This window comes from Tachyglossus aculeatus, chromosome 8 (assembly GCF_015852505.1).
Source record: "Tachyglossus aculeatus isolate mTacAcu1 chromosome 8, mTacAcu1.pri, whole genome shotgun sequence".
Lineage (NCBI taxonomy): Eukaryota > Metazoa > Chordata > Mammalia > Monotremata > Tachyglossidae > Tachyglossus > Tachyglossus aculeatus.
The window spans coordinates 10,430,965-10,456,563 of record NC_052073.1 but is presented as its reverse complement, the minus strand read 5'-3'; the positions used below and the strand labels follow the sequence as shown (position 1 = coordinate 10,456,563).

Genomic DNA, 25,599 nt, shown 5'->3' with positions numbered 1-25,599 from the left:
TTTACACAATTCTAATATTTTTATTATTCTAGTTTGTAAAAAATATAAGAAATGTACAGCTCAAGCTAGTTTTTGATTTTTCAAAAAAATCAAAATTCATTTTAGTGTGATAATGTACACTTGATATTAAAGTTGTAGTAAAAATACTGATATTTGACAGTTTGAACCAGCTTTCATCATTCATGTAAAAATCACGTTGCGTGTAAAATTTAATTAGAAAATTCATAATATTCACAAAAGTATACATATCTTGTTGACAGCTCACGAGAGCATTGTCCTAATTTTACTTAAGATACAGAGAACTTAAAATTCACAGTTAGGCTCAACTCACTTAAAACTATGTCAGGAAATAAATTTTAGAATGGGATCAGTTTTCTGAATCTGCCAGCATTTTGCCATCTACATAAGGTGCCCTTTAAAGACATTGTCTCTTTTTCCACTACAGTGATTTATTTTCAGTGTGCCAACCAAGAAACATTGGTTCTCCAACACACTTAAAATGAACTGTTCTGCAATTAATACTTTCATTTACCAAAGTCTAGGAGAGAATATTTAGTAAGACAAGAAATTCAATTAGCAGCTTCCATTTCCTATTATATATACGTACAATGATTGTTTGGATTTTAACAGCTTAAAAATCAAGATTTATAAGAGCCACACTTTGAAGTAATCTTTCCAGGAGGACTTTTAAATGTTAATCTTTTGTCCAAAACAACCCCAAAAAACTTTGAGAGGTAGCATGTGAAAGATTAATAGCATTTTTATAGAGAAAAAACTTCCATTCAACCCTCGTACCATTTACATAAAAAACTAATTTAAACTTCTTTTAGGTTTTATTATTTTTCCATTCTGGAATCCTTGTAAAAATGTTTTTAGAAAAATAATAGCGGTTTCTATGGGTGGAAGCTCTCTACGAGAATTCAGTCGTAAGGACTAAAGCGGGCCATCACAAACTGTGCAATAAGCACCGGTTCAGTAGTTCTGTCAGAACATCCATTTCAGGATGTCGAGTGTTCAGAATACTTTTCTCAAGTCGTTCATTCTATATATAAATTAGCAGTATAGAATCATCCTTCAAAACGGAGTCACAACTTTTCAATAGCACACATTTCTTACAAAGGCTAATCCTTTCTTACACACTAGCCCCACTATAAAGTTAATAAATAATCAGAATGGGAAACTCGGCCATAAAACGTGTTGGAGACTTGTGCACTTTTTTATAATGTTCTTAAATTCTATATACATACACTGCAGTGTTCGTGCATATTAAACAATTAAAAATTGGACAAAGGATGAAAGTTAGCAGCATTACTAATTCTATATGGATGTTAGTGTCAAAGCAATAAAAATATGCTAACACCAATGACACTCCATCTTTCACTTAACAAGAATACCTCCCTCTCTCTTCCATAGTGTAGGCAGTGTCCCATATCAGATGCAAAGAAAAACCTCATTACATGAAATACAACTTCATAAAAAAGTGCACATGTTCATCCTGTATCTGTGCATCATTTTCTCCCCTTCATTCAAGTGCATTTTACACCAATAAAATTCACAGGGTAAATAAAAGGCACAAGTGCAAATCAATCCCACAAATAAAGGGGAAATACTCCCCATTAAAAAGTGAGGATGGAGAACGAGGAAAAGGAATGCCTACTGTTTATGGTAAGCCAAAGAAACTACCATAAACACCATCAGGGAAAGAACTGCCTTCAAATGATAAGCTACATCCCCGTGGAATTGGTTGGCAAAGTATTTCACCAACTCTGCTACGTACATTTTCACCAAGTTTTCATTACATCCAGGAATGACCTCAACATTTCATAAGAGACATACCTTTTCGGAGTAGCTAATTGGTTTGATTTATTACAGAATTAAATTTTACACTTATAGTAAAATCATTTGGCTCGAGTAACAACATAAATATTAACGAAATCAAGGTCATAAAATACTGCAAAGCCAAGAGGACTGGTTCAGAGGAGGTTGAGGAAGACCTTCACAAGAGAATCTGAAGAGTTCAGTTAAGAGCATTAATTAAGGGGTAAATGTCCTGGGCTCCGTGTGGTAGGTTAGCAAACAACTATTTTTCTTCAGAGTTATCTACTATACTTCATATATACTGAAAACTTAACTCTCTAAAATCAGTAGCAACTCATACAAAATTCCAGAAGGTAAATATATAACTTCATCACCCAAAAGCTCCTCTTTAATCAACTCCAGTTTGCCTCTGATCCTTCAGGACTGAGTGTTACCCAAGACTAAACAATCAAGTTGATATAATTAATATTTTTTAAAACATCCAGCACTACTTTCTCTTGCCTACTCTGGTTTGTAGTGCTTGGTAGATTAAGAGGTTCACTCATATGCCTTCCATAGACTAATTTAAAAGTTCTGTGGCACCTTCACTTAAAAACCAAAAAAGAGACAAAAAAAAAACACCAAACCACAAAACAAAAAAACCACAGCAACAACAAAAAGACTCTACAACAAAAACCAGCCGAACACTCAAATTAGCTTCATAATGTTATAACAGTTCCATCTTCTTCCAAGGGCTTTTGGTCCAGAGCACACATTTCATACTCCATGTTAGTGCCACTTGCTGTATGATGCAAACTCCCTTCATTAGAAGAAATAAAACCATTTTGGGCTGACTCAAAACTGAGTTCGATTTGTGTTAACGACTCCAGGCTCTCAGTAGTTGGGACGGCCTTTGGGATTTGCTGGGGCACTCCATTATCCTCAATGATAATGTCGTCTTCCTCACTATCTTCATCCTCTGGTTCGAAATTCGTCTCAAATTGTTGAGAATAGCTGGGCAGGCTATTATCCGTAGACTGCCCTGAACTGCCAGAAGTCCGACTGTTCCTAATGACATTATTTCTCTGGTTCGCTGGCCTCACTGTTATGATCAGGTTGCGGCTGTTTGCGATCATCATGTCTGTAACTTGATCGAGACTTTTTCCGGAAACCTCTATGCCATTCACCTCTAACACTTCGTCGTTAACCGCTAACAGGCCTGTGCTTTGGGCCAGGCCACCCGGAACAAGTCTGGATATAAAGATTCCCGGTACCTTCTCTAAACCATGTGCTGTTACTCTTACACTGGAGCCATCCCGGATATAAAATCCTAGTGGTTTTTCGGTTCCGTACTTGTAAAGACGAACCCTGCGGTGTGTTTCTGGGAGAATATCCACATCTATGATGGATGACACGGGCCTGAAGTCTTGAGGCATGCTAATAACTATGTGGGGTTTCTTTCTAGAGTTGTCAGGACGTAATACATTAGTTAAGACATTCTTCTTCTTTGTCAAAGTATCGGTACCAAAGGCACTGTAGTCCGCTTCCTCTGAAAAGAAAAACACAAAAAATTTCATGTCGCCTCTGTATAAAAAGGCCATTCAAATATCAGTCTATCTGGAAGAACATTATAAATCATTGTACTGGGTAGGAAGTAAAAGTGTTCCTTGCCATGCAATACCAACCAGATGAGGTATTGGCTTAAAAATTAACTCTGGGCTATTCAACACATAATTATGACAACTAAGGAGATGTCAACTAAACTACTAAACCACCACACACTAAAGGTCATTTTTTATAAAAAAAAAAAAAACCCTCATGTACAATTAAAAAGTAAATGCTCCTAGTACCCTGCTGGCACTCAATAAATTATTGATTGAAAAGCATGCTGAACCAAAGTATCCTCTTTCAAAACAGCAGCAGTGGTAACAGGATACATCTGAAAACCAGTTTCTTGTAAGGCATACTTGTTATTTTCTCACAACTTAATAAAATCATTTGAGGTTAACAACCAAAGGGGACTTCTGTGAGTGTGTTTTGCTTTTCTTCCCTTTTTTCCCAATATTTTCAAATTTAATCTTAAAAAGGTCCAATAAGTTAATAAACATTATGCACTTTTAATAAGCTGGATGAATCTGCATGAATTCAAGCCACCAGACCATTCACAAGTTTTAATGTCAGAACTGCAGTAGGCTTGAAAATTAAAGGGACATTTGAGGGCAGCGTTAAGGTTGAAAGTTATGGCTTCCATATGTTCAGCAAAGTATTTTCTTCCTATTTTAGGTTGCTACTCAATACCTACCCAAGCGCAAACACATACAAGGTGTTTAATACCATTATTGTTACCCACTCCATTTATGTAATTTATGGGGCCATAAATACTCAACCTAGATGCAAGTAGTGAAATGCTGCTAATGAAGCATCTAATTCTTATGGCTCTTAAAAGGTAACCAGGTAACAAATTCTAGTCTTTGCTCATCACGTTTCCTCCAGGTTCCTGATCATTTTAAAAAGAGGCAGGCAGGTGATGCGCTTCAACTTTGCTTTCAGAATACTGCTAAAACAAATAATTTGTTCTAATCCACTAGTCTCCCCTTCTCAAACGACATGTAGGAGATATGGCTCCGCCACTTGTCAGCTGTGTAACTTCGGGCAAGTCACTTCACTTCTCTATGCCTCAATTCCCTCATTTGTAAAATGGGGATTAAGACTGTGAGCCCCACGTGGAACTCCCTGATTACCTTGTATACCCCCCAGTGCTTAGAACAGCGCTTGGCACATAGTAAGCGCTTAATAAATACCATTATTATTATTATTACGGTTGGCAGAAACATACCTTTGCTTATTCGGCAGTCAGGCAAAAACCATTCTTGCTTTTTTGGAATAGTGCTCGATAACTGCATATTCAGTCAGAACTACCTATCCTTTAAAACAACCCACGCTGACCTGCTGAAAATCGTTAGCTGCTGATCATTTCAAAACTCAGTCTCCACTTATTCATATGGGTTGGTGGGTATTAAATCTGCCAGAGTTGATTCTAGCCTTAGCTTTGCCAGTTTACTGATAAGTCAAAGTATGCACCATTCAATCACATCTACTGAGTGCTATGTGCAAAGCACTGTACTAAGCACTTGGGAGAGGACAAAATAATACTATTGAAGACATAAAATGAAGGAACACTGCACGCCATACAATAGGGAACAGTCAGCACGTACTCCAATAGGGGAAAAATCTTTGCCCCCCACTCACCAAAGCTGTCAGCACAATATTCTCCAACTACAAGGGACAACGATATAATAGTAATAATAATAACGGCATTTACTAAGCAGTTACTACATGCAAAGCACTGTTCTAAGCGCAGGGGAGGTTACAAGGTGATCAGGTTGTCCCATGTGGGGCTCACAGACTTAATCCCCATTTTACAGATAAGGTAACTGAGGCCCAGAGAAGTTAAGTGACTTGTCCGAAGTCACACAGCTGACAATTGGCAGAGCTGGGATTTGAACCCACGACCCGTGACTCCAAAGCCCGTGCTCCTTCCCCTGAGCCACGCTGCTTCTCGTGGAGTGAAGGAAGGTAGGTGAAGACGACAGTCATCTGGGAAATGGCATTACGTGGCTGCCTTACACATGCTCAGAGGCTTCTGGTTTCCCCACAATTCAAGGATTGAACAAAACAACAGACCCATTCATTACAAAGAGTAGGTACCCAGTCTCTAAAGACAATACCGAATCCTAACAACTTGCCTCACTCTCCTGCTGCCCACTCGGCTGGCCGCTGCCATCACTTCCGCCTCCCTATAGCACTTATGCACAAAGCTCTTATCTCTTCCTCATATCTGCACTTTATTTTAGTGCCTGCCTCCCCTCCTAGACTCCAAGCACCCTGAGGGCAGGGCTCATGATTACTAATTCCACTGTGCTCTTCCAATAACTTCATACAGTGCTCCACACCCAAGTAAATCCCAGTGGGGAAAGGAAAAAAAAAAAATGTGGGCTTTTGAAAGAGCCATGGGGATTCGAGGGGGAACATTTGAGTAAAGTGGGTATAGTCTAGGTAGTTCCCGGAATTAGGATGGATCGAAACGATTTTCTCTTAGGAATGCTGTTATAAATGGGGGATTTGTTTCTGAATCCAAAAAGAGGATGAATAACTGTGTACTCTATTGTGGATGAGTAACATAGCTATATTCATTTATTTACATTTTTAAGTCAGGAAGATCCCATGGTAGAGCAGCTGACTGTAACTTCTTTGAAAGTAAAACGGTCATGTCATACCTTCCTTGGTGACCTTCCCTGGTAATCAACTCATCTCCCCTGGCTACCCATCGACTTCTCCCTTTAAAAATGTTCCTCCTTGGCTCCCTTGCTCTCCTACCCCAGAGCTAGTGCAATGAAGGAGATCAGTGTTGTAAAGTCAAATCCTATGTGTGGGAAGGTAAAATAGGTTAGAAGTGCAGAAATGTTTTAAGTGCCATTCACTGTAATTTGAAAAGTCTTAAGACACCAGAGAGGAGAAAAGGAGCCAAAAAAAAGTTACAGAGTTACTAGGAAAGCCTGCAGAGTGTGAAGAGCAGAGGGGAAGGAGGACATCTGCAACCAGGGTCATTTGGGTTTCATCCCATCCTGTCTTCTTTTTATCTTTGCTCCGGAGGAGAGGCTAGAACTGAATCAGTAATTTGGGCTGAAACAGAGGCCAACCCACAATCCTACCTACCTTTGTACAACTACCTCTTTCCCCATCAAACCTTTCACCAGTTTTTTTTTATTTTGTTTTGGTGGAACAACAAATGTGGGTAAGAAAGCCAAATAATGAAACAGACATGGAAGATCAGTTACAATATAGGAAAGAGTCCGGACAACTATAAAAGGTGAACAGATTTTAATTTCCTACTATGTTTAAAAGGAAGTCTGAAGCTTTGTTGGGCAAATATAATTTGTTAATTTTCGGCATGAACGAAAGATCTACTGCTAATCAATCGTACCTCTTTAGACTCTGCTACCCACTTAGCTCTCATGTTGGAAAATGAGGTAATGTTCCTTGATGCCAGACTGACCACTCGACAGAATATGTACAGTGACCAGAAACAATACAATAAAAGCAAATGTAATTCAGATTTGACAGAGAATAACAACCTCAAGAGGGTAATGCAATCGAATATTCCTTCAGACCCACAAAAGCTTGGAATTGAAACTAAATGCTTCAAATAATAATAATGACTTTAGTCAAAAGTATAGGTAGTTCTAAAATGCTTGTTTTCACTAGTCTTGGTAGAACATTACTGCAGAATTGGGAAACATGCTTCCAAGTATTTACTTTGGTGGACAGAACACAGTGGAATGTCTTAAGAAACAGCAGTGTGCAAGTGGCATTTATTTAGTGTTTACTGTGTGCAGAGATCATTGTGTGCGCTGCACAAAATACACGCTCAGTAAATACCATTCATGAGCACTGTACTAAGCATTTGGGAGAGGTCAATACAATACAGTTGATAGACACAATCCTTTCCCATCAGGAGTTTGCAGTCTAGAAAGGAAGGCAGATGGTTCTTCAAGAATGTAACTCACATTATGGAACATACTATAAAACACACTCTAAAATCTTCTTATACCCATTAATTTGAGAGCCGCATTATACATTTCTTGAAACAAGTAAAAAGACACTATATAAGATCACTAAAATGGCAAATGGAAGCCAAAAGTGTTCTAACAAGCAATACATATACAGTCGTTCCTTGTACTCAGATGAAATTCATCTGTGGGTGTGTGTCAGGCCAAAAAGGCCAATGTGGGACTCAAAGTGTTGTCTACACTGTGCATACCCAGACTGTCCTTTGTTGCTTTGTCGTATTTATAGTGCCCTGTGTTGTTTTTGCTTCTGCTAACTTGTCTCACGCGCCTTATGAAACTCTGCTTGAAAAAGACTGTTTGCTTTAATGCAATGCATGATGACGGTCTAGCTCTTGCAACGTTTTTCTACTTTCAGCAGAAATGCAGCTCTGAGGCTGTTTCTGGCACCAGCCCGAGAGACAGGAGGAGCAGAAGAGAAGCAGCGTGGCTCAGTGGAAAGAGCATGGGCTTTGGAGTCAGAGGCCATGGGTTCAAATCCTGCTCTGCCAATTGTCAGCTGTGTGACTTTGGGCAAGTCACTTAACTTCTCTGTGCCTCAGTTCCCTCATCTGTAAAATGGGGATTAAGACTGTGAGCCCCATGTGGGACAACCTGATCACCCTGTATCCCCCCAGCACTTAGAACAGTGCTTTGCACATAGTAAGCGCTTAACAAATACCATTATTATTATTATTATTAAGGTCCTGCACACAGTAGGCGCTCAACACCACTGACTGAATGATAGGACTTTTCTGCAGCGGCTGCCAATGAGGGGGACCCCTAGCCCAATTAGCAGCTATTCTCCAAGAGAGAGGGGTTGGTAATTAGTGGCCTAGAAACAACTATCTGCGGAAATTTGTGCCTGACAATGGGAATGTTGGAGGGTGACTCCCCAAATCCCAAGACTTGTACACGACAGGGAGAGTGAGGCGAAAGATAAAGAGCTGTCTGCCATCTTTCCCTCTACCCTGTTTTCTCCGTACCCCAGCTTTCCGCCACCACCTCACCTACTTCTAACCCTCTTTCTGTCCCACTGACCAAATTTCTCCTAGAGTGTGTCCAAGCACAGGAAATCTTCCCAAGGACAAAGTCTCATGGCGAAGGTATTCCGCTTGCTCGACCCAAAACTAGTACTTTTTGGTTAGAATTTGCTGAAGAACAAAATCCACGTAACAGATCCATCTAACGGATTCTCTCCCAAGCACTTGATATGGTGCCATGCACTCTGTAATAATACCGCTGATTATCTTGTATCTACTTCAGCACTTAATACAGCGCTTGGCACATAAGTGCCTATCAAATATCCATTATTATCATTCTTATTTATCCCTCACCCTACCCTGAACCAAACGGCTCTAATGTTTTGGCTGATCTTTTCAGGTATGGAAATCCCTCACCTCCTCGTCTCCTGGGATGAGGTTAAACCCAAAAGAAGCTCTGTCAGATTCTCAAGGAGTAGGGACTACCCAGACAGATAACAAAGAAACCGTTGAATCGGGAGTCAACTTCATTTAGAAACAGATGATAAAAATGTCAATAAATCAATGACAGCTCAGAGGAATCATCATTGTCCAAAAAGGACCTGATTGAATGCAAACAATCCAATGCATCAGTGCAAAATGTCAAAATACATGCAGAAGTTAAAATCTCTCGACCACCATTTTAATCCTCTGGGATTAAGATGTCGCACACCAATTTTTTTTTTTTAAAAGCTGAAGACTGATGGAGAGAGCAGTTCAGAGGGTGTGCAGTTATTTAGAGATGGTATGCCTGCGATAAGATACCTTATGATGACAAGGGGGCTGCTGTTCCACTACAGGGGAAAATCTGTTCATTATAAATTAAAAAGAACACTACCACAATGGGAAATTCTTCTGCAGCCTCCTGCAAAGACTCAATTACACTACAACTCGTTTAATGCTGTGATGTTCTAATTTGAACTTAATTCTGAACAACAAACTAAACTCTCACTTAATCTTTGTTAAAAAGAGCATACGGGAATTTCGTATTATTTTTCCAGAGCTTCTGGATGGATTTCAATGAATTTCTTGTAAACTTGGAGACAATGTACCGTCACCATAAAGCCATCTTTTTGAGAAGCAGCATGACAGTGGAGAAAAAACAAACAGGCCCGAGAGTCAGAGGACCTGGGTTCTAATCCTGATCCACCAGGCACCTGTTGTGTGACTTAGGGCCTAGTTCCCTCATCTGCAAAATGGGGATTCAATACCTGCTCTGCCTCCTACTTAGACTGTGAGCCTCATGTGGGACCTGATTATCTTGTACTTACCCCAGTACTTAGTACGTTGCTTGGCATAGTAAGTCCCTGACAAATAGCAAAATTTCTAACAAGGAGTCTGCGATATTTCACAGATATCAACCCACACAAATTTAAGACCAAAAATGTGACAACCAATTGATTTTTTTAAAAATTAGGAAAGACTGACCAGGAAAAAAAAAACTGCATGAATTGGCCACACAATCACATTTGGGTTAAACCCCCCCACCTCCTACTAATTCTAAACAGCAATATGTCTGAGGACAAGAGGACCTTTGTCTTCCATCTGGCTAATCAGTTCACAGCTACTGTGAAAAGAAATATTTTGGCAGAGAGCCACAGTGCAAGGTGTTAGTGTAAAAGTGAATATCCAAAAATAAGTTGCTTTTCCACTTTAACATTCTGTACTTTTAAATACTATCATGGGATTGACTTTCATGTTTACAAACTAATATTCAAACTGCATTTACAAAACTCATTTTGATATTACAACTATTTATATCCTTAGCAGTATTCAAGGATTTTGATGAAATCTGCGTTTCTTAGGTTAACTAATATTAAGTGCCATCGAGACTTATACTCACTCAACAAAAACACACTTTTAAATGTAGTTGCCAAAAGTGATTATTGAGCTCGTTCTAAAAATACTGAATTGACAATTATTTTGAATGGTGAAAATAAGCTTTCATCCCACCTCACAATGAGTTTATGAACTTAAAAAGTTGATGTCCCTTTCCATTTTAACTCCATTCATTCAATCGTATTTATTGAGCGCTTACTGCGTGCAGAGCACTGTACTAAGCACTTGGGAAGTACAAGTTGAGCAGATGAGATTCTTTTTTACAGCCAATTCCTTTATCAATATAGTTGCCTTCATATTATGTGGCAATGACATTACCAGTTGACTGCATAGTATAATGACCATTTTCCCCTTTGAAATTTATCTAGTATAATACTGAATTATGGGTTAGGGGTGCAAGATAAACCTTCTCAATAGATGCCTATGGCAAAAAAAATCTTATCCATGAGAAAGATTTCTTTTCAGAAACAGCAACTTAGGTATCCATCAATGGTATTTATTAATAAATTGGCTGACTCACTGATATATTAATTTATATACTACATTAGATAATGCAATAGGCCTCTATAAAAGAACACATGGACTCAATCAGTGGGAGCTGTTGAACACTTACTGTGTGCAAAGCATTATATTAAGCCCTTGGGAAGGTGTAATGCAACAGAGTTGCTAGACAAGTTCCCTGCTCACAAGGAGCTTGCAGTCATCGCAAATTAGACCAAGTGTAAGTGAAGACATTCTAAACTAAGGTCCACCTTCATAAAAAACTTTACCCACTTCAATAAAAAGCAAGTCATGATTATAAAGAGCCATAAATGATTCAACTGGGTAAAAATGTAGGAAATTATATAAGCAAAAATTACAAATTTCCAGTCCAAGCACATTATATTTTAGTTCCAGCGCTTCAGCACTGGCTGAAGGCAACCTTATTCAATCATTCATTCATTCAATCATATTTATTGAGCACTGTGTGCAGTGCACTGTACTAAGCGCTTGGGAAGTACAAGTTTGCAACATATAGAAACACTCCCTACCCAACAGCGGGCTCACAGCCTAGAAGGGGGAGACAAACAACAAAACAAAACATACAAACCAAATAAAATAGAATAAATATGTACAAGTAAAATAGAGTAATAAATATGTACAAACATATATACATATATAGAGGTGCTATGGGGAGGGGAAGGAGGTAAGGTGGGGGGAGATGGGGAGGGGGAGTGGGGGAGAGGAAAGAGGGGGCTCAGTCTGGGAGGAAGGAGGGGGCTCAGTCTGGGGCCTTATCAAATAATGAAACATTTTTCCCTTTCAATGTATTTTAAGTAATGCTGCTAGAAAGTGTTTTGTGTTTAATTTCAGAATTATGTGAGCATAGCTAGGGCCAGAAGACTTCAGCAGTATTTAAAAATAAAATAAAATAAAAAGGCTGGCCAGCAATGGTATGGTTTCCCCTTCACCCTGTTTCTGAAACCAACAGCTGACTGGATTCAAAAAACTAACCCAACAAAAAACGCTCCTGCGTTGTTCTCTCCCGACTGCTTTGTACATGTACTGCACACAGTAAAAGCTCAATAAATATCACTGATTGATTCCAAGTGACAGTCACCTTAAATAAGCAGGTGATCTCCCCTCCATTCCTCATATTCAACTGCATGACTGGTTTATAGGGTCACTATTAAAAATGTTCATTAAAACAATTTACATACCAATGACTGTATGTGCGTATATACAGAATGCAATTCTATCATGTTAGTCATTTTGAATGCATTTCCTATTGTTTATACTGAAAAAGTATTAAATTTCCATTGTTCTCTTCCCAAATTTACCCACAATAAAAGTGTAAAGAGAATTTCCATGTAAATCAATCGATGGTATTTACTGAGCAGTTACTGCATGCAAAGCACTCTAGTTAAGCACTTGGGAAAGTACAATACAGAGATAGTAAACAGTTCGGACAACCCGCTTAAAATTGAATGAGAGTCCTGACAGTAAATAGGACACTCTACTGGGGAACGAACTTTTTTTTTTCCCCCCTCAGATCACTACTGGGCTGGTTGGTGCCCTGAGGCAGGGCACTCTTATAAACTATATCCTATAAATCCAAAAAAGACAAAGTGTTCTTCCAAAGTGCATTACTGCTATGAGAGAGCAACTTTAGGCAGCTACTTTAGTTTTAGAATCAAGAAAAAGGGTCAAAATTAACCATCAAAAAGTGAACCATAAACTGACCCCCTCATTTTGCCTTTAGTTTGATAGGCATCAAGCATCCTCTCAGATGTACCATTTCCCTCAAACTTATGTAATCTTGATTACATTTGCAGTTATTAATCAATTTCTAAAGATAGAATGTTAACTTGGCTTAAGGTCTTTCTTGTAGTCGGGGTAAAAACACTTGCTATAATAAAAACCAATTTCAACAGGGCAATTAGCTTTAATAAAATATGAGTACTGGAGGCCCCTATCTATCAACTGCATTTATTGAGTGCAGAACACTGAACTAGGCACTTGAGAGGGTAGAATACAGAGTTGGTAGACATATTCCCTGCCCATAACAAGTTTACAGTCTTCTAGTTTCTGTTTCCACTGATCTATACAAATTCAGCTGGACCGGTAAATTCAATTAGTGAATTTCAAATAAGCACAAGAAAGCAATGGCTGCTTGTTACACAAATGTCTTTTTTAACTACTATTGTGACATTTTTATTGACAGTAAAACACAAGCTTGCAGTTCTGCAAGAACTTAAGAGCCTGAAAAAAGGCTTACTCCACTGAGAACGGTGAAGACTAAATTGCATTATAAAGTTTCAAGCTGATGTCACAACTCCATTAATAACCAAAAACATATGGTGTTACAGAGAAATTCCAATAATCTCATTCTGACAAAGTGGCTTATCAGCTTTTGTCATATGATGGTTGAAGGAGTTTAAGCATTCTACCTGCTGAACGAGCACTTTAGATTGCAACTACATTTTTAAAGGCTTTAAGTTAATGTCTTTAGAAAGCATTTTGATTCAATATTTTCCTGTACATTCATTTTTCTTCCTAAAGCACACCTTTAAAAGGCTTAAAAAAAATGCCCATGGATAAGTCCATAAGTTGCCCCCACCATCCAAAATGGAAACCAGAAACAAGTTTAAAATTTTAAGAAAATGGGACATTTGAAAACAAACTACAGCTACTTTAAAAATACTTGTGCTTCACATTTCATTGCTTTACAAAGAATGTAATGATTTTAAATAATCTTTGGCAAAACAGTTCAAGAAAACCTGGGCTCCATTTTAGAAAGCTTTACCCAGCTATAGTGGACCGCTTCATGGTGGTAGCCTGGTCCAAGCCCAGGACTCTTGGGAAAAGTGAGGATATAAGCGCTTAGAAACACTAAATTTTTCAAAGATTTATTCACGCGCAGGGCTGCATGATACTTTGGGAAGGTGCTGCAGGCCGTTTGAATGGTTCTTCAGGAAATGGCACAGGCACTGATTGCAGCCTGCCCTGTGTAGATGTTACATATGCACTCCTGCATGTACAAACAGCTCCACGCTCCAGAACACACTGCTCCCTCCACACAGAAAACTCTGATGGTGGCACCGAGAACCACAAGACAAATTCCACCTAAGTAAAATTAGTTAATTTTGGAGGTCGGGGGTGGAGTTCAAGTCCAGATTCAACTTGAACCTGATTAGCATTAGCTTGGTAATAATAATAATGATGGCATTTATTAAGCGCTTACTATGTGCAAAGCACTGTTCTAAGCGCTGGGGAGGTTACAAGGTGGTCAGGTTGTCCCACGTGGGGCTCACAGTCTTTAATCCCCATTTTCCAGATGAAGTAACTGAGGCACAGAGAAGTCAAGTGACTTGCCCAAAGTCACACAGCTGACAATTGGCGGAGCCAGGGTTTGAACCCATGACCTCTGACTCCAAAGTCCATGCTCTTTTCCACTGAGCCACGCTGCTTCTCTAAGAGGCTCTTCTACGTGGCTGCTTCTCTAAGAGGCTTCTTCTCTGGTAGAGGCTCCATTTGGCCCTGCAGTCTCAGGTTTCACAGAACCCACAAACTGACCAGATTTTAAGTTAGGCACATTGGAAGAAGCATTTTTCCCCCCCTGGTATTTGTTAATCACTTACTTTGTGCCAGGCACCGCTCGAGGCGCTGAAATAGATGCAAGATTATCAGGTTGGACCCAATCCGTGTCCCACTTGGGGCTCAGTCAATCCCTATTTTATAGATGAGGCAGCCAAGGCACAGAGAAGCTAAGGGACCCATCGTAGGTCACACAGCAGACAAGCGGCGAGCTGGGACCAGAACCCAGGTCGTCTGATTCCCAGGCCTGTGATTTTTGCTCTTTCAGACCATTTAATGCACCTCAGCAGTGCATGCAGCAATGCATCAGATGGGTCTCGCAGGGATTGGAAAACATTACAACACTGTTATACTGTACTCTCTCAAGCGCTTAGTACCATGCTCTGCACTCAGTAAGTGCTCAATAAATACAAAGGATTGATTCCCAACCTCCACCAAGTAAACTCAGTCACTGGAGTGAAGACCATGTCTACAGGTTCTCAAATCACAATAACCTGCATTCCTACTAGGAAATTATTCATTCAAGCTAGAATTCACTTTTCTTATACAGTCTACACTTTATATATATATTTTTTAACAAGTTGCTGCAAGACATTTTCCCTCAAAGAGAATATTTTGTTAAATTCCCTAAACGAAAGGGCTAAAAAATGAAGCTTTCAAGAAGCTTTCACTCTTAAATCAAGTAATTTTGTTAGAAGCAAAGCGACTAAGAGCAAATATTAGAAACATTCATTTTTAAAACCGATAAAAACCCTAAAACAACTTAACGAGAGAAAGCAATAACTCAGTATTTTAGGCTACAGAATAAATTAAATGTTTATTAGTTCAAAATGCTTGCTGCGAGGAAGACAGGAGTCATCGGGGAAATTAACTTTATTGTGAGACATTCCAAGTCATGATGCTTACCTTTTTTTTGTATGAAAATCCTAAGCAGTGGATTGGCTGTTGAAACCGCTTTATGGTAGTTGTCATCATTATTTATGGGTAGCAGGTCTCCATGAATGTCTGCATAGCCCACTAAAACTTCAACATTGGGTATTTTATGAACATGCTGCAATAATCCATAAAACTCTTCAAATTTTCCTGGTTTGGATCGTTCCAAGGAAAATCGACGAAACTCTGCTCCGAACTAAAATAAAAAGTAGGACTTATTAAGCAACTGGAAGATAAAAACATAAAATCCAAGCTTTAGGGTTAACTGGTGTCATTGACCTTCCTACCATTAAACGCTCTGGGAGAAGCAGAAGTATCTAGAACGGATCAACTTAGGATGTCAGGGCAAGGAACCATTCCAGGGAGCCAACATCAGAATCTAAAAGTGCAGCTAGGTATAGGTGAAACTTGCCACTTTATTTCCCTTCCTCTTGTCTGGATGTGTGCAGAGTAAGGTGAGGCACAGGGCGACAGCATGTTCACCAGTCCATAGAGTAGCAGATACATACTGAACAGAAATAGACACCCCCAAGTTATATTCTCACTTCAACAAGTCAGCTTTCACTTTGGCTTGATTTTTCTGGAGCAAGTGTTTATTTCACTGATATTATTTTAAATATTTGTTTACATGCAAGGAACCTTTTAATTTTACACAGGAGGAAGCTGAATTCCAGGACTTCTCATGCAAAACTCACAAGAATGTTATGAGGATTAACAGCCCAATGTGCCCAAAGGACTTTGAACTCAGTCATAAAGCATTACATAAATGCAAACTCTGCACAGGGAGTCAATCGGTGGTATTTATTGAGTGCTTACTGTGTGCAGAGAACTATAAAGCACCTGGGAAAGCACAATGCACCAGAGATGGTAGACTCATTTCCTGCCCCTAAGGAGCTTGAAAGTGTAGTGGGAAAGACAGACATCAAAATAAATTAGGGACATGTACCTGTGTGCTGGGGGGGAAGAGGGGAGGCAAACTATCAAGAGCTTAATCCAAGTGCAAAGACATTGCCATAAAAGAAATGGAGTAGGGGAAATGAGGGATTAGTCAGGGAAGGGCTTTGAAGGTGGGAAGAGTGGTGGCCTGTTGTATATGAAGTGGGAGAGAGTTCCAGACCTGAGGGCAAGGAGTTGGCAAAGATATAGACAAGACTGAGGTGCAGTAAGTAGACTGGCATTAAAAGGATGAAGTGTGTGGGCTGGGTTGCAGTAAGAAATCAGCGAGGAATAACACAGTTGGTTCCTGAAAGCTGCTCCTTAAATCAAAACATTCAAAAATTTGTTCCTAAATCAAATACACCAGCATTTTCAAGATCCGATCATCTTGCGTCTGCTCTGGTGCTTGGCAGAAATATTCTGCTCAGGCGCAGTCACCAGCCCACATGGGGCTCACAGTCTAACAGGTAATAACTGTGGTATTTGTTAAGTGCTTATTATGTACCCAGAATTGTACTAAGCACTGTAATAGTTACAAGATAATCAGGTCTCCCAGTCTAAGAGGGAGAACAGGTACCGCATCTCCATTTTGCAGATGAGGGACCCGAGGCACAGAGAAATGAAATGACTTCCCCAAGTTCACACGGCAGGTACGTGGCAGAGCCGGAATTAGAAGCCAGACCTTCTGATTTCCAGGGCCATGCTCTTTCCCACGAGGCCCTACTGCTTCCCACGATAGTGGTGGTATTTGTTAAGTGCTTGCTAAATGTCAAGCCCTGTACTAAGCGCTGGAATAGATACAAGATAATCAGGTCGAGATACAAGATAATCAAGTCGGGCACACAGTCCCTGTCCCTCATCAATCGGGAAGGACTGCAGTGCCAAAAGGAATGCACTTGACAGCCATGAATTAACCATCTAACATCCCTGCCTTTCCTCTAATAATCCATCATGGATCTTTCCATTTAATTCTTCTTATGCCTTCAATTTGCACTAACACTTCCCTCTAACAGCTCACTATGGATCTCAGGTCCATGGATCTATCCAAACCTTCCTTGAATCTACCTCTGTGTTCTAACTCATGGCAAAAAAATTCTGTATGCTCACCACTCACTCTGACTCATATCTTAAACTATCTCACTGATTTCAGTCACACCTACACACGAAAAATAAATAAAAACTTGTATGAAGAACACCTTTCAAGTTAGGGATAGTCCTATGATGGCATCTCAAAAATACAGTTTCAGTTTCTCCGGTTTTCATTAACCAGTTGAAATGGTCCCACAGCACTTAAGAATTCTAGTTTCCAGTGCAAAATGTAGAGTATTTCGCAAATATATAACAAAATATGTGTGCTCTATTTTCTGTGCAATTTTTCAGTATACCACTTTTTACAAAACTTCAACAGACTTTTTTATCCACTAGTGTGGGCATATATCTGTTAAAGATTCATTTAACTTAGGAAAAATGTTTAATATTTAATTTATTTGTTCAACCTTTTCCCCCTCTGTCAGACATGGTAACAAATATTTTGAGAACATTAATGGAAAAGTATAAATATTTCCTTTTGGAATACATCCAGTGCTTAGAACAGTTCTTTGCACATAGTAAGCGCTTAATAAATGCCATTAAAAAAGAGTAAAGTTTTGAAAGAGGCATAAAGCTACTATTAGGATTAGGAAGAACTTTCTACTACATGGGAAAGGTATCAAAAAGAGTAAAATTATGTTACTTTACACTAAAACTACCTCGCTACCATGAGGAATAAATTACGATCTCACTAAAGGAATCTGGTGGGAAAAGACAGTTAAAGCTGATTTCATTTGCATTTAAATAGCAAGAAAAAATTAATGTTATATAATTTCCCTTTCATTGTTTAGAAAAGTTTGCCCAAGCAACTAGGGAAAAATGTTTAAGGAAGTGGGTGGATTTTCCAGATAGCTGTTTTTACACAAATATCCAAGAACTTGAAAGCCATTAATTTCAGGTATTCTGAAAAAAAAAATTTTCTAATTACAAAAACTGTGAATAGTGACACTTGAGAATTCCATCGAAATTGTTTCAATTGCTTTCCTAGCCATCATTCAGATGGATAGGTGCTTATCTTGTTTGACATTTACTAAAAAGGTGCCAGACAATAACACATAAAAAGGAACAGAGCTTTTCACATAGTGCTTAATAAATGCCATTAAAAAAAACTAAGTATAATTTGATTGCATCTATCAACATGAGTTGAGTTTAACACTTACCAATTCTTAAGTGATATCTATTTCTCTGCTACCGGCTATTGAAAAATATAGTGAGCCTCCATTCAGAAACCTGGGAAGGGGTGTTGATTGGGGTTTGGTTTCTAAAACACCTTATAGTAATAGCATTTATTAGATCCTTACTGTGTGTTAAATGTCGGGAAAGAATAGATGGAGGAAATTATATACGGTCTTTGATTCTTACCTCCTACTATTGTAAACTGAATTTATAAAGGAACTGAAGACTGTTAAATGATTGCTCTCCAATACAAATTCTGATTCCTTTTCAACTTCCATTCTAAGCTTGCACTTGCAGTTTGCAGTTGCAGTTGTGTTTACATGAGGCAGGGTGGTTGCTGCTCAGGGGCTTTGGCTGCCATCTAGTAGCTGAACAACCACTACAATAGAACCACAGAACAACCACAGAAGTAGCATGGCTCGGTGGAAAGAGCACAGGCTTTGGAGTCAGAGGTCATGGGTTCGAATCCCGGCTTCACCACCTCTGCTGTGTGACCTTGGGCAAGTCACCTAACTTCTCTGAGCCTCAGTTACCTCATCTGTAAAATGGGGATTACAACTGTGAGCCCCACGTGGGACAACCCGATCACCTTGTATCCCCCCCAGCATTTAAAACAGTGCTTTGCACATAGTAAGCGCTTAACAAATGCCATTATTATTATTATTACAATAAATGACCAGTAAGAGGAAGCGATAGGGCATAAAGTTATGTACGTAACTGAAAAGGGGAGAGGGGAGATGATAATTTAAATGTTTAAATGATGTGACAAGTGCTGAAGTGGGCCATGGGGAGGAAGTGGGATGAGCAAGACCCCAAGAAAATAAGTAAAGACAGGGCTCCACAGCAAACTGAAGCTGGCTTTCAAAAGCGATCTACTGGAGGGGTCAAGGGCCAGTAGGGTTGAATTCTAACCTATTGGCTGTGGACCTTGTACGAGGGTGGTCCAGTGGAGAATTCCCCTAACTGGGCCCAAACCGGCCCTGCCTGTCAAAGAATCCCACAGCGGCAACCTGAACCCAGGCCTGCAACCCTAAGGCAGCAAGATCCCCTTCATTCAATTCAATCCTATTTGCTGAGCGCTTACTCTGCGCAAAACATTGGACTAAGCGCTTCGGGGAGTACGATATAACAATAAAGTCATGTCCCCTGCCCAAGGTCCACAGGAGCACCCCATCTGTCCAAGAAGTCCAGAGGGGCAACCAAGGTGGGCTCCGGGGCCTACTCTGAACCAGCCCCCCCAACCTGTTGGACACCTGCTGTGCCTGAAACGATTCGCTGAGAGAAGCTGTCTGGCCAACGGATGTGGATGATTTGGCAATCTTGCTCCAACTCAGACTCAATAAACCATTCTTATCTCATGGTGGATGCGTGGGTGTGTCTCCTCGGAGCTCCCAGCTGCCAGGGACCCAGGTTTCTGGGTGGGGAAAAGCAGCTAAATGTCAGGTGCAACTACCAGGGCGGTGGACCTGGCCCTTCTGGCCACAGAGCGCGACCTGGTTGAGGGAAAGACTATTAAAACCATGCCTAAAGACATGCGCTCAGGACCTGCTATACTTCCAAGTGTGCAAAATAGTTTCCCAAATAGACACTGCACCCCCCGCGATGACAACGGGAGTTGTGAGACCCTCGAGGGACCAGGGTTCGTGTCTAATTCCCACCTGCATTCTCTTGCCCAGGGCTCTGCGCACAGGGAGAGCTTGAAAAATATTTTTTACTTTTAAAAACTCGTTTTAACATGAGACTGTTCAATTCTCATACTGGAGGTTATAAGAATTTCAAAAGTTAGTGGACAGAATGATCAAATTCAGAGAGACAATTCTTTATTATATAAACGGGTACAAAATGAAGGGTTCTTTGTGCTACTTTCAGCATATTCAAAATACTCTGAAAACGTTAATGAAGCCTCAACATTTTCCTGGAAGTAGCCTCTATTTATTCAACGGCTTACAGTTTTCGACCACAAGGCTCAGGACAATTCTGGGATCGTAACCCCGGATTCCTTACCCCAAAAGGAAAGAAAGCTAACTTAAAGGGCTTTTCCACTTTGTTCAATAAGCATGAATACCCATCTTGGCTCTCCGAATAGATGGCTACCCTGTGAAAAAGGGCCGGGGATCAGAAACCCTGAGTTTTAATCCTGGCTCTGTCGCTTGCTTGCTGCTCCACCTTAAGCAGGCCACTTAACTTTTCTGAGCCTCAGTTTCCTCATCTGTAGAACGGAGGTAAAACAACTGCTCTCCCTCTCCCTTAGACTGCATCTGATCAAGTTGTGCCGTACCCACCCCTGTGCTTAGCACTGGGCTGGGCACCCAGCAAGGGCTCAACAAATACCATTATTACTGTTGACTAGTTTAAATTTGGGGGCCACGAGACTCGGGACAATTCAGGGATCCTGAGAGGCGGTCCCATACCGCCCAAGGGGGGCGAAACAAACTTTAAAAGGGATTTATTATTGTTGTTCCATACGGGAATCTACGTCTTGGCCCCGATACTATACGGTTTTCGAATAATCCTGGCTGGAGGAGCGGCTATGAAGCTATTTATTCACGCCACACTCCCGTCAATCCAACACTTGTTCTCGTCCCTCCCTTTCTTCCAAGCAGCCCTTTTCCTGATCCCCCCGCCCCCCATCCATCCCTCCTTGTTCCCAGTCCCGGCCCCCTCATTCTCCATGGCAAAACACAAACAAGGCCAGGAGAATGGTCTTCCTAACACCCTCTCCCCCTCTCTTCTAGACTGTGATCCCGCTGTGGGCAGGAATTGTCTCTATTTCCTGCTGAATTGTACTTCCCAAGCGCTTAGTCCAGTGCCCTGCACACCACAAGCTCTCACTAAATTCATTCAATCGTATTTAATGAGCAGTTACTGTGTGCAGAGCACTGAGGTAAGCACTTGGACTCAGTCACTAAATGCGACTGAATGGACGGACTGTATTCAGTGGGCCGGACGAGGGTCTGTCAACTCCACTATATACGGTCTTCTCCCGAGCGCTTACTACAGCGCTCGGCGCATGCATTCATTCATTCATTCAATCGCCTTTATTGAGCACTTACTGTGTGCGGAGCACTGTACTAAGCGCTTGGAAAGTACAATTCGGCCACAGAGACAATCCCCAACAACAGGCTCCCAGTCAATAAGGGGGAAGACAGACAACAAGTAGACATGCATCAATAGCGTCAATATAAATAAATTATAGATTCATTCATTCGTATTGAGTGCTTACTGTGTGCAGAGCACTGTACTAAGCGTTTGGAAAGTACAGATAAGCAACAGATAACGACGGTTCCTACCCAACAACGGGCTCCCAGTCTAGAAGGGGGGGGAAGACAGACAACAAAACAAACAGACGGGCAAATAATAGCGTCAACATAAGCGCTCTGCACACACCGAGCGCTCAACAAATACGACTGACAATGAAATACATAGAATTATAGATTCATTCATTCGTATTTATTAAGCACTTACTGTGTGCAGAGCACTGGACTAAGCGCTGGGGAAGTACAAATCGGCAACAGAGACGGTCTCTACCTAACGACGGGCTCGCAGTCTAGGGTGGGGGGGAGGGGGAAGGGGGACAGACAAGTAGACAGGTGTTTAGAGATATACACATCATTAATAAAATAATAGGCGATTGGGAAGTACGGCTAATTGATTGGGGGATTGATGGGAGGGATTAATTGATGGGGGATTACTGGTGGGGGGGGCAACTGATGGGGGGCCAACTGATGGGGGGGGGGCCGGGGTCCCCCTGAACAGGGAGGCCCTAAAGACTAGGCCTAGGACTACCTGTATATATGTTTGGACATACTTATTACTCTATTTATTTTACTTATATTGTATTCTATTTATTCTATAGAATTCTTGCGTTCTATTTATTTTATTTTGTTAATGTGTTTTGTTGTCTGTCTCCCCCTTCCAGACTGTGAACCCGCTGTGGGGGAGGGACCGTCTCTAGATGTTGCCGACTTGGACTTCCCAAGCGCTTAGTGCAGTGCTCTGCACACGGTAAGCGCTCAGTAAAGACGATTGAATGAATGAACTGGGGGGGGAGACAACTGATGGGGGGGATTAATTGATGGGGGGATTAATTGATGGGGGGATGGAGGAGCAGCGTGGCTCGGTGGAAAAGAGCCCGGGCTTTGGCGTCAGAAGTCATGGGTTCAAATCCTGGCTCCGCCAATCGTCAGCTGTGTGACTTTGGGCAAGTCACTTCACTTCCCTGTGCCTCGGTTCCCTCATCTGTAAAATGGGGATGAAGACTGTGAGCCCCCCGTGGGGCAACCTGGTCACCTTGTAACCTCCCCAGCACTTAGAACAGTGCTCTGCACATAGTAAGTGCTTAATAAATGCCATCATCATCATTAACTGATGGGGGGGGGGATAGATGGGCTGTGAGCCCACTGCTGGGTGGGGACTGTCTCTATATGTTGCCAACTTGTACTTCCCAAGCGCTTAGTACAGTGCTCTGCACACAGTAAGCGCTCAATAAATACGATTGATTGATTGATGGGGGATTAACTGATGGGGGGATTAACTGATCATCATCATCATCAATCGTATTTATTGAGCGCTTACTATATGCAGAGCACTGTACTAAGCGCTTGGGAAGTACAAACTGGCAACCCATAGAGACAGTCCCTACCCAACAGTGGGCTCACAGTCTAAAAGAGGGAGACAGAGAACAAAACCAAACATATTAACAAAATAAAATAAATAGAATAGATATGTACAAATAAAATAAATAAATAAAGAGTAATAAATATGTACAAACATATACACATACATATTGATAGGGGGGTTGCTTCCACTGCTAAACTCGGTTCTCCTCAGCCGGTCTCGCGTAGTCATTGGGGGTCACACACAACACACCACAACACAACACAGCACAACACACCACAAAACAGAGATGCCCGCTGCCCGTCCCCTCACCCACCTTGCTCTTCACCTCCATGGTGCCGAGGCAGCCGCTGCCAGGCCCGGCCCGATGGCTGCGGTTCATCCTGCGATCACGGCGGAGGGAGACCGGCCGCAGCCCCCGAGCCCCGGCCTCACAACCACCTGAGGAGGCGGCGGCGGCGGCGGCCACGATCCCTCCGCCTCCTCCCGCAAGGCCCGGCCGACTGAGCCCGCCGGGCGCGCGCAGCCCACACCCTCCGCCAACGACCCCGGCGCGCGTGCGCGGCCACCTGCTTTTTTCCCCCCAGCGCCGGCGCCGCGGGACCTGCGCACCTGCGCCTGGGCCGACAGCCAATGGGCGCCGACTCGATAAGGGCAGGCAAAGAGAGCCCGCCCCTTTTGCGCACGCGCGCGAGGAGCCCACCTGCACGGAGCCCCCTCGGGCGCGCGAAGGGGAGGGGGCGGCGGCGGGAGCTGGGGGCGCCCCAGTGCGCTTGCGCGAGAGGTGGGGGGGGGAATTTCCGCTCTGGAAGAGGAGCGGGGGCGGAAGGGCGCGCGCACCTGGAGGCCGCCTCGGGGACTGGAGGGAGAGGGAAGAAAAGGCGGGGAGCGCGTGGGCACCTGCCAGGGGCGCATGCGCACGTCGGCCCGGACCTTGGCCGCCGCCTCCCTTCCTTCATTCATTCATTCTCTCACTCACGCACTTATTCATTCATTCATTCTCTCACTCATTTTTTCATTCGCTCACTCTTTCATCCACTCATTCATTCACTCATTCACTCATTCATTCGCTCATTCACTCACTCTTTCATCCACTCATTCATTCATTCATTTTTAGACTGTGAGCCCACTGTTGGGTAGGGACTGTCTCTATATGTTGCCAACTTGTACTTCCCAAGCGCTTAGTACAGTGCTCTGCACATAGTAAGCGCTCAATAAATACGATTGATGATGATGATGATTCACTCATTCACTTATTCACTCATTCACTCATTCACTCACTCTTTCATCCACTCATTCATTCACTCATTCACTTATTCATTCGTTCACCCATTCATTCACACACTCTTTCATCCACTCATTCACTTATTCATTTGCTCACCCATTCACCTCCTCCAGGAGGCCTTCCCAGACTGAGCCCCTTCCTTCCTCTCCCCCTCGTCCCCCTCTCCATCCCCCCATCTTACCTCCTTCCCTTCCCCACAGCACCTGTATATATGTATATATGGTTGTACATATTTATTACTCTATTTATTTATTTATTTTACTTGTACATATCTATCCTATTTATTTTATTTTGTTGGTATGTTTGGTTTTGTTCTCTGTCTCCCCCTTTTTAGACTGTGAGCCCAATGTTGGGTAGGGACTGTCTCTATGTGTTGCCAATTTGTACTTCCCAAGCGCTTAGTACAGTGCTCTGCACATAGTAAGCACTCAATAAATACAATTGATGATGATGATGATGATGATTCATTCACTCACTCTGTTATCCACTCATTCATTCACTCATTCACTTACTCTTTCATCGACTCATCCATTCACTCATTCACTTATTCATCCATTCACTCATTCATCCATTCACTCATTCATTCACTCATCCATTCACTCCCTCACTCTTTCATTCATTCACTCACTCACTTATTCATTCACTCGGGAGATTACCGTGGCTCAGTGGAAAGAGCCCGGGCTTTGGAGTGAGAGGTCATGGGTTCAAATCCCTACTCCGCCAATTGCCAGCTATGTGACGTTGGGCAAGTCACTTCACTTCTCTGGGCCTCAGTTACCTCATCTGTAAAATGGGGATGAAGACTGTGAGCCTCCTCTGGGACAACCTGATCACCTTGTAACCTCCCCAGTGCTTAGGATAGTGCTTTCCACATAGTAAGCGCTTAATAAATGCCAACGTTACACCCCCCAAGCTAGCTCTCTTCCTCCCTTCAAGGCCCTACTGAGAGCTCGCCTACTCCAGGAGGCCTTCCCAGACTGAGCCCCTTCCTTCCTCTCCCCCTCGTCCCCCTCTCCATCCCCCCATCTTACCTCCTCTTCCCCACAGCACCTGTATATATGTATATATGTTTGTACATATTTATTACTCTATTTATTTTACTTGTTCATATCTATTCTATTTATTTTATTTTGTTAGTATGTTTGGTTTTGTTCTCTGTCTCCCCCTTTTAGACTGTGAGCCCACTGATGGGTAGGGACTATGTCTCTATGTTGCCACCTTG

At 41.8% G+C, this 25,599-nt stretch overlaps 1 protein-coding gene across 1 annotated transcript; it reads right to left on the bottom strand.

Annotated features, from left to right (window-relative positions):
- Positions 1 to 23,592, bottom strand: PARD6B (par-6 family cell polarity regulator beta). Its single transcript, XM_038750454.1, has 3 exons — positions 23,409 to 23,592; positions 15,248 to 15,470; positions 1 to 3,346 (listed from the first exon to the last, which is right to left on the bottom strand). Exons 1-3 carry the CDS (start codon positions 23,472 to 23,474, stop codon positions 2,517 to 2,519), a joined length of 1,119 nt encoding a protein of 372 aa, XP_038606382.1. The 5' UTR covers positions 23,475 to 23,592; the 3' UTR covers positions 1 to 2,516.
- Between the last annotated feature and the right edge of the window lie 2,007 nt (positions 23,593 to 25,599).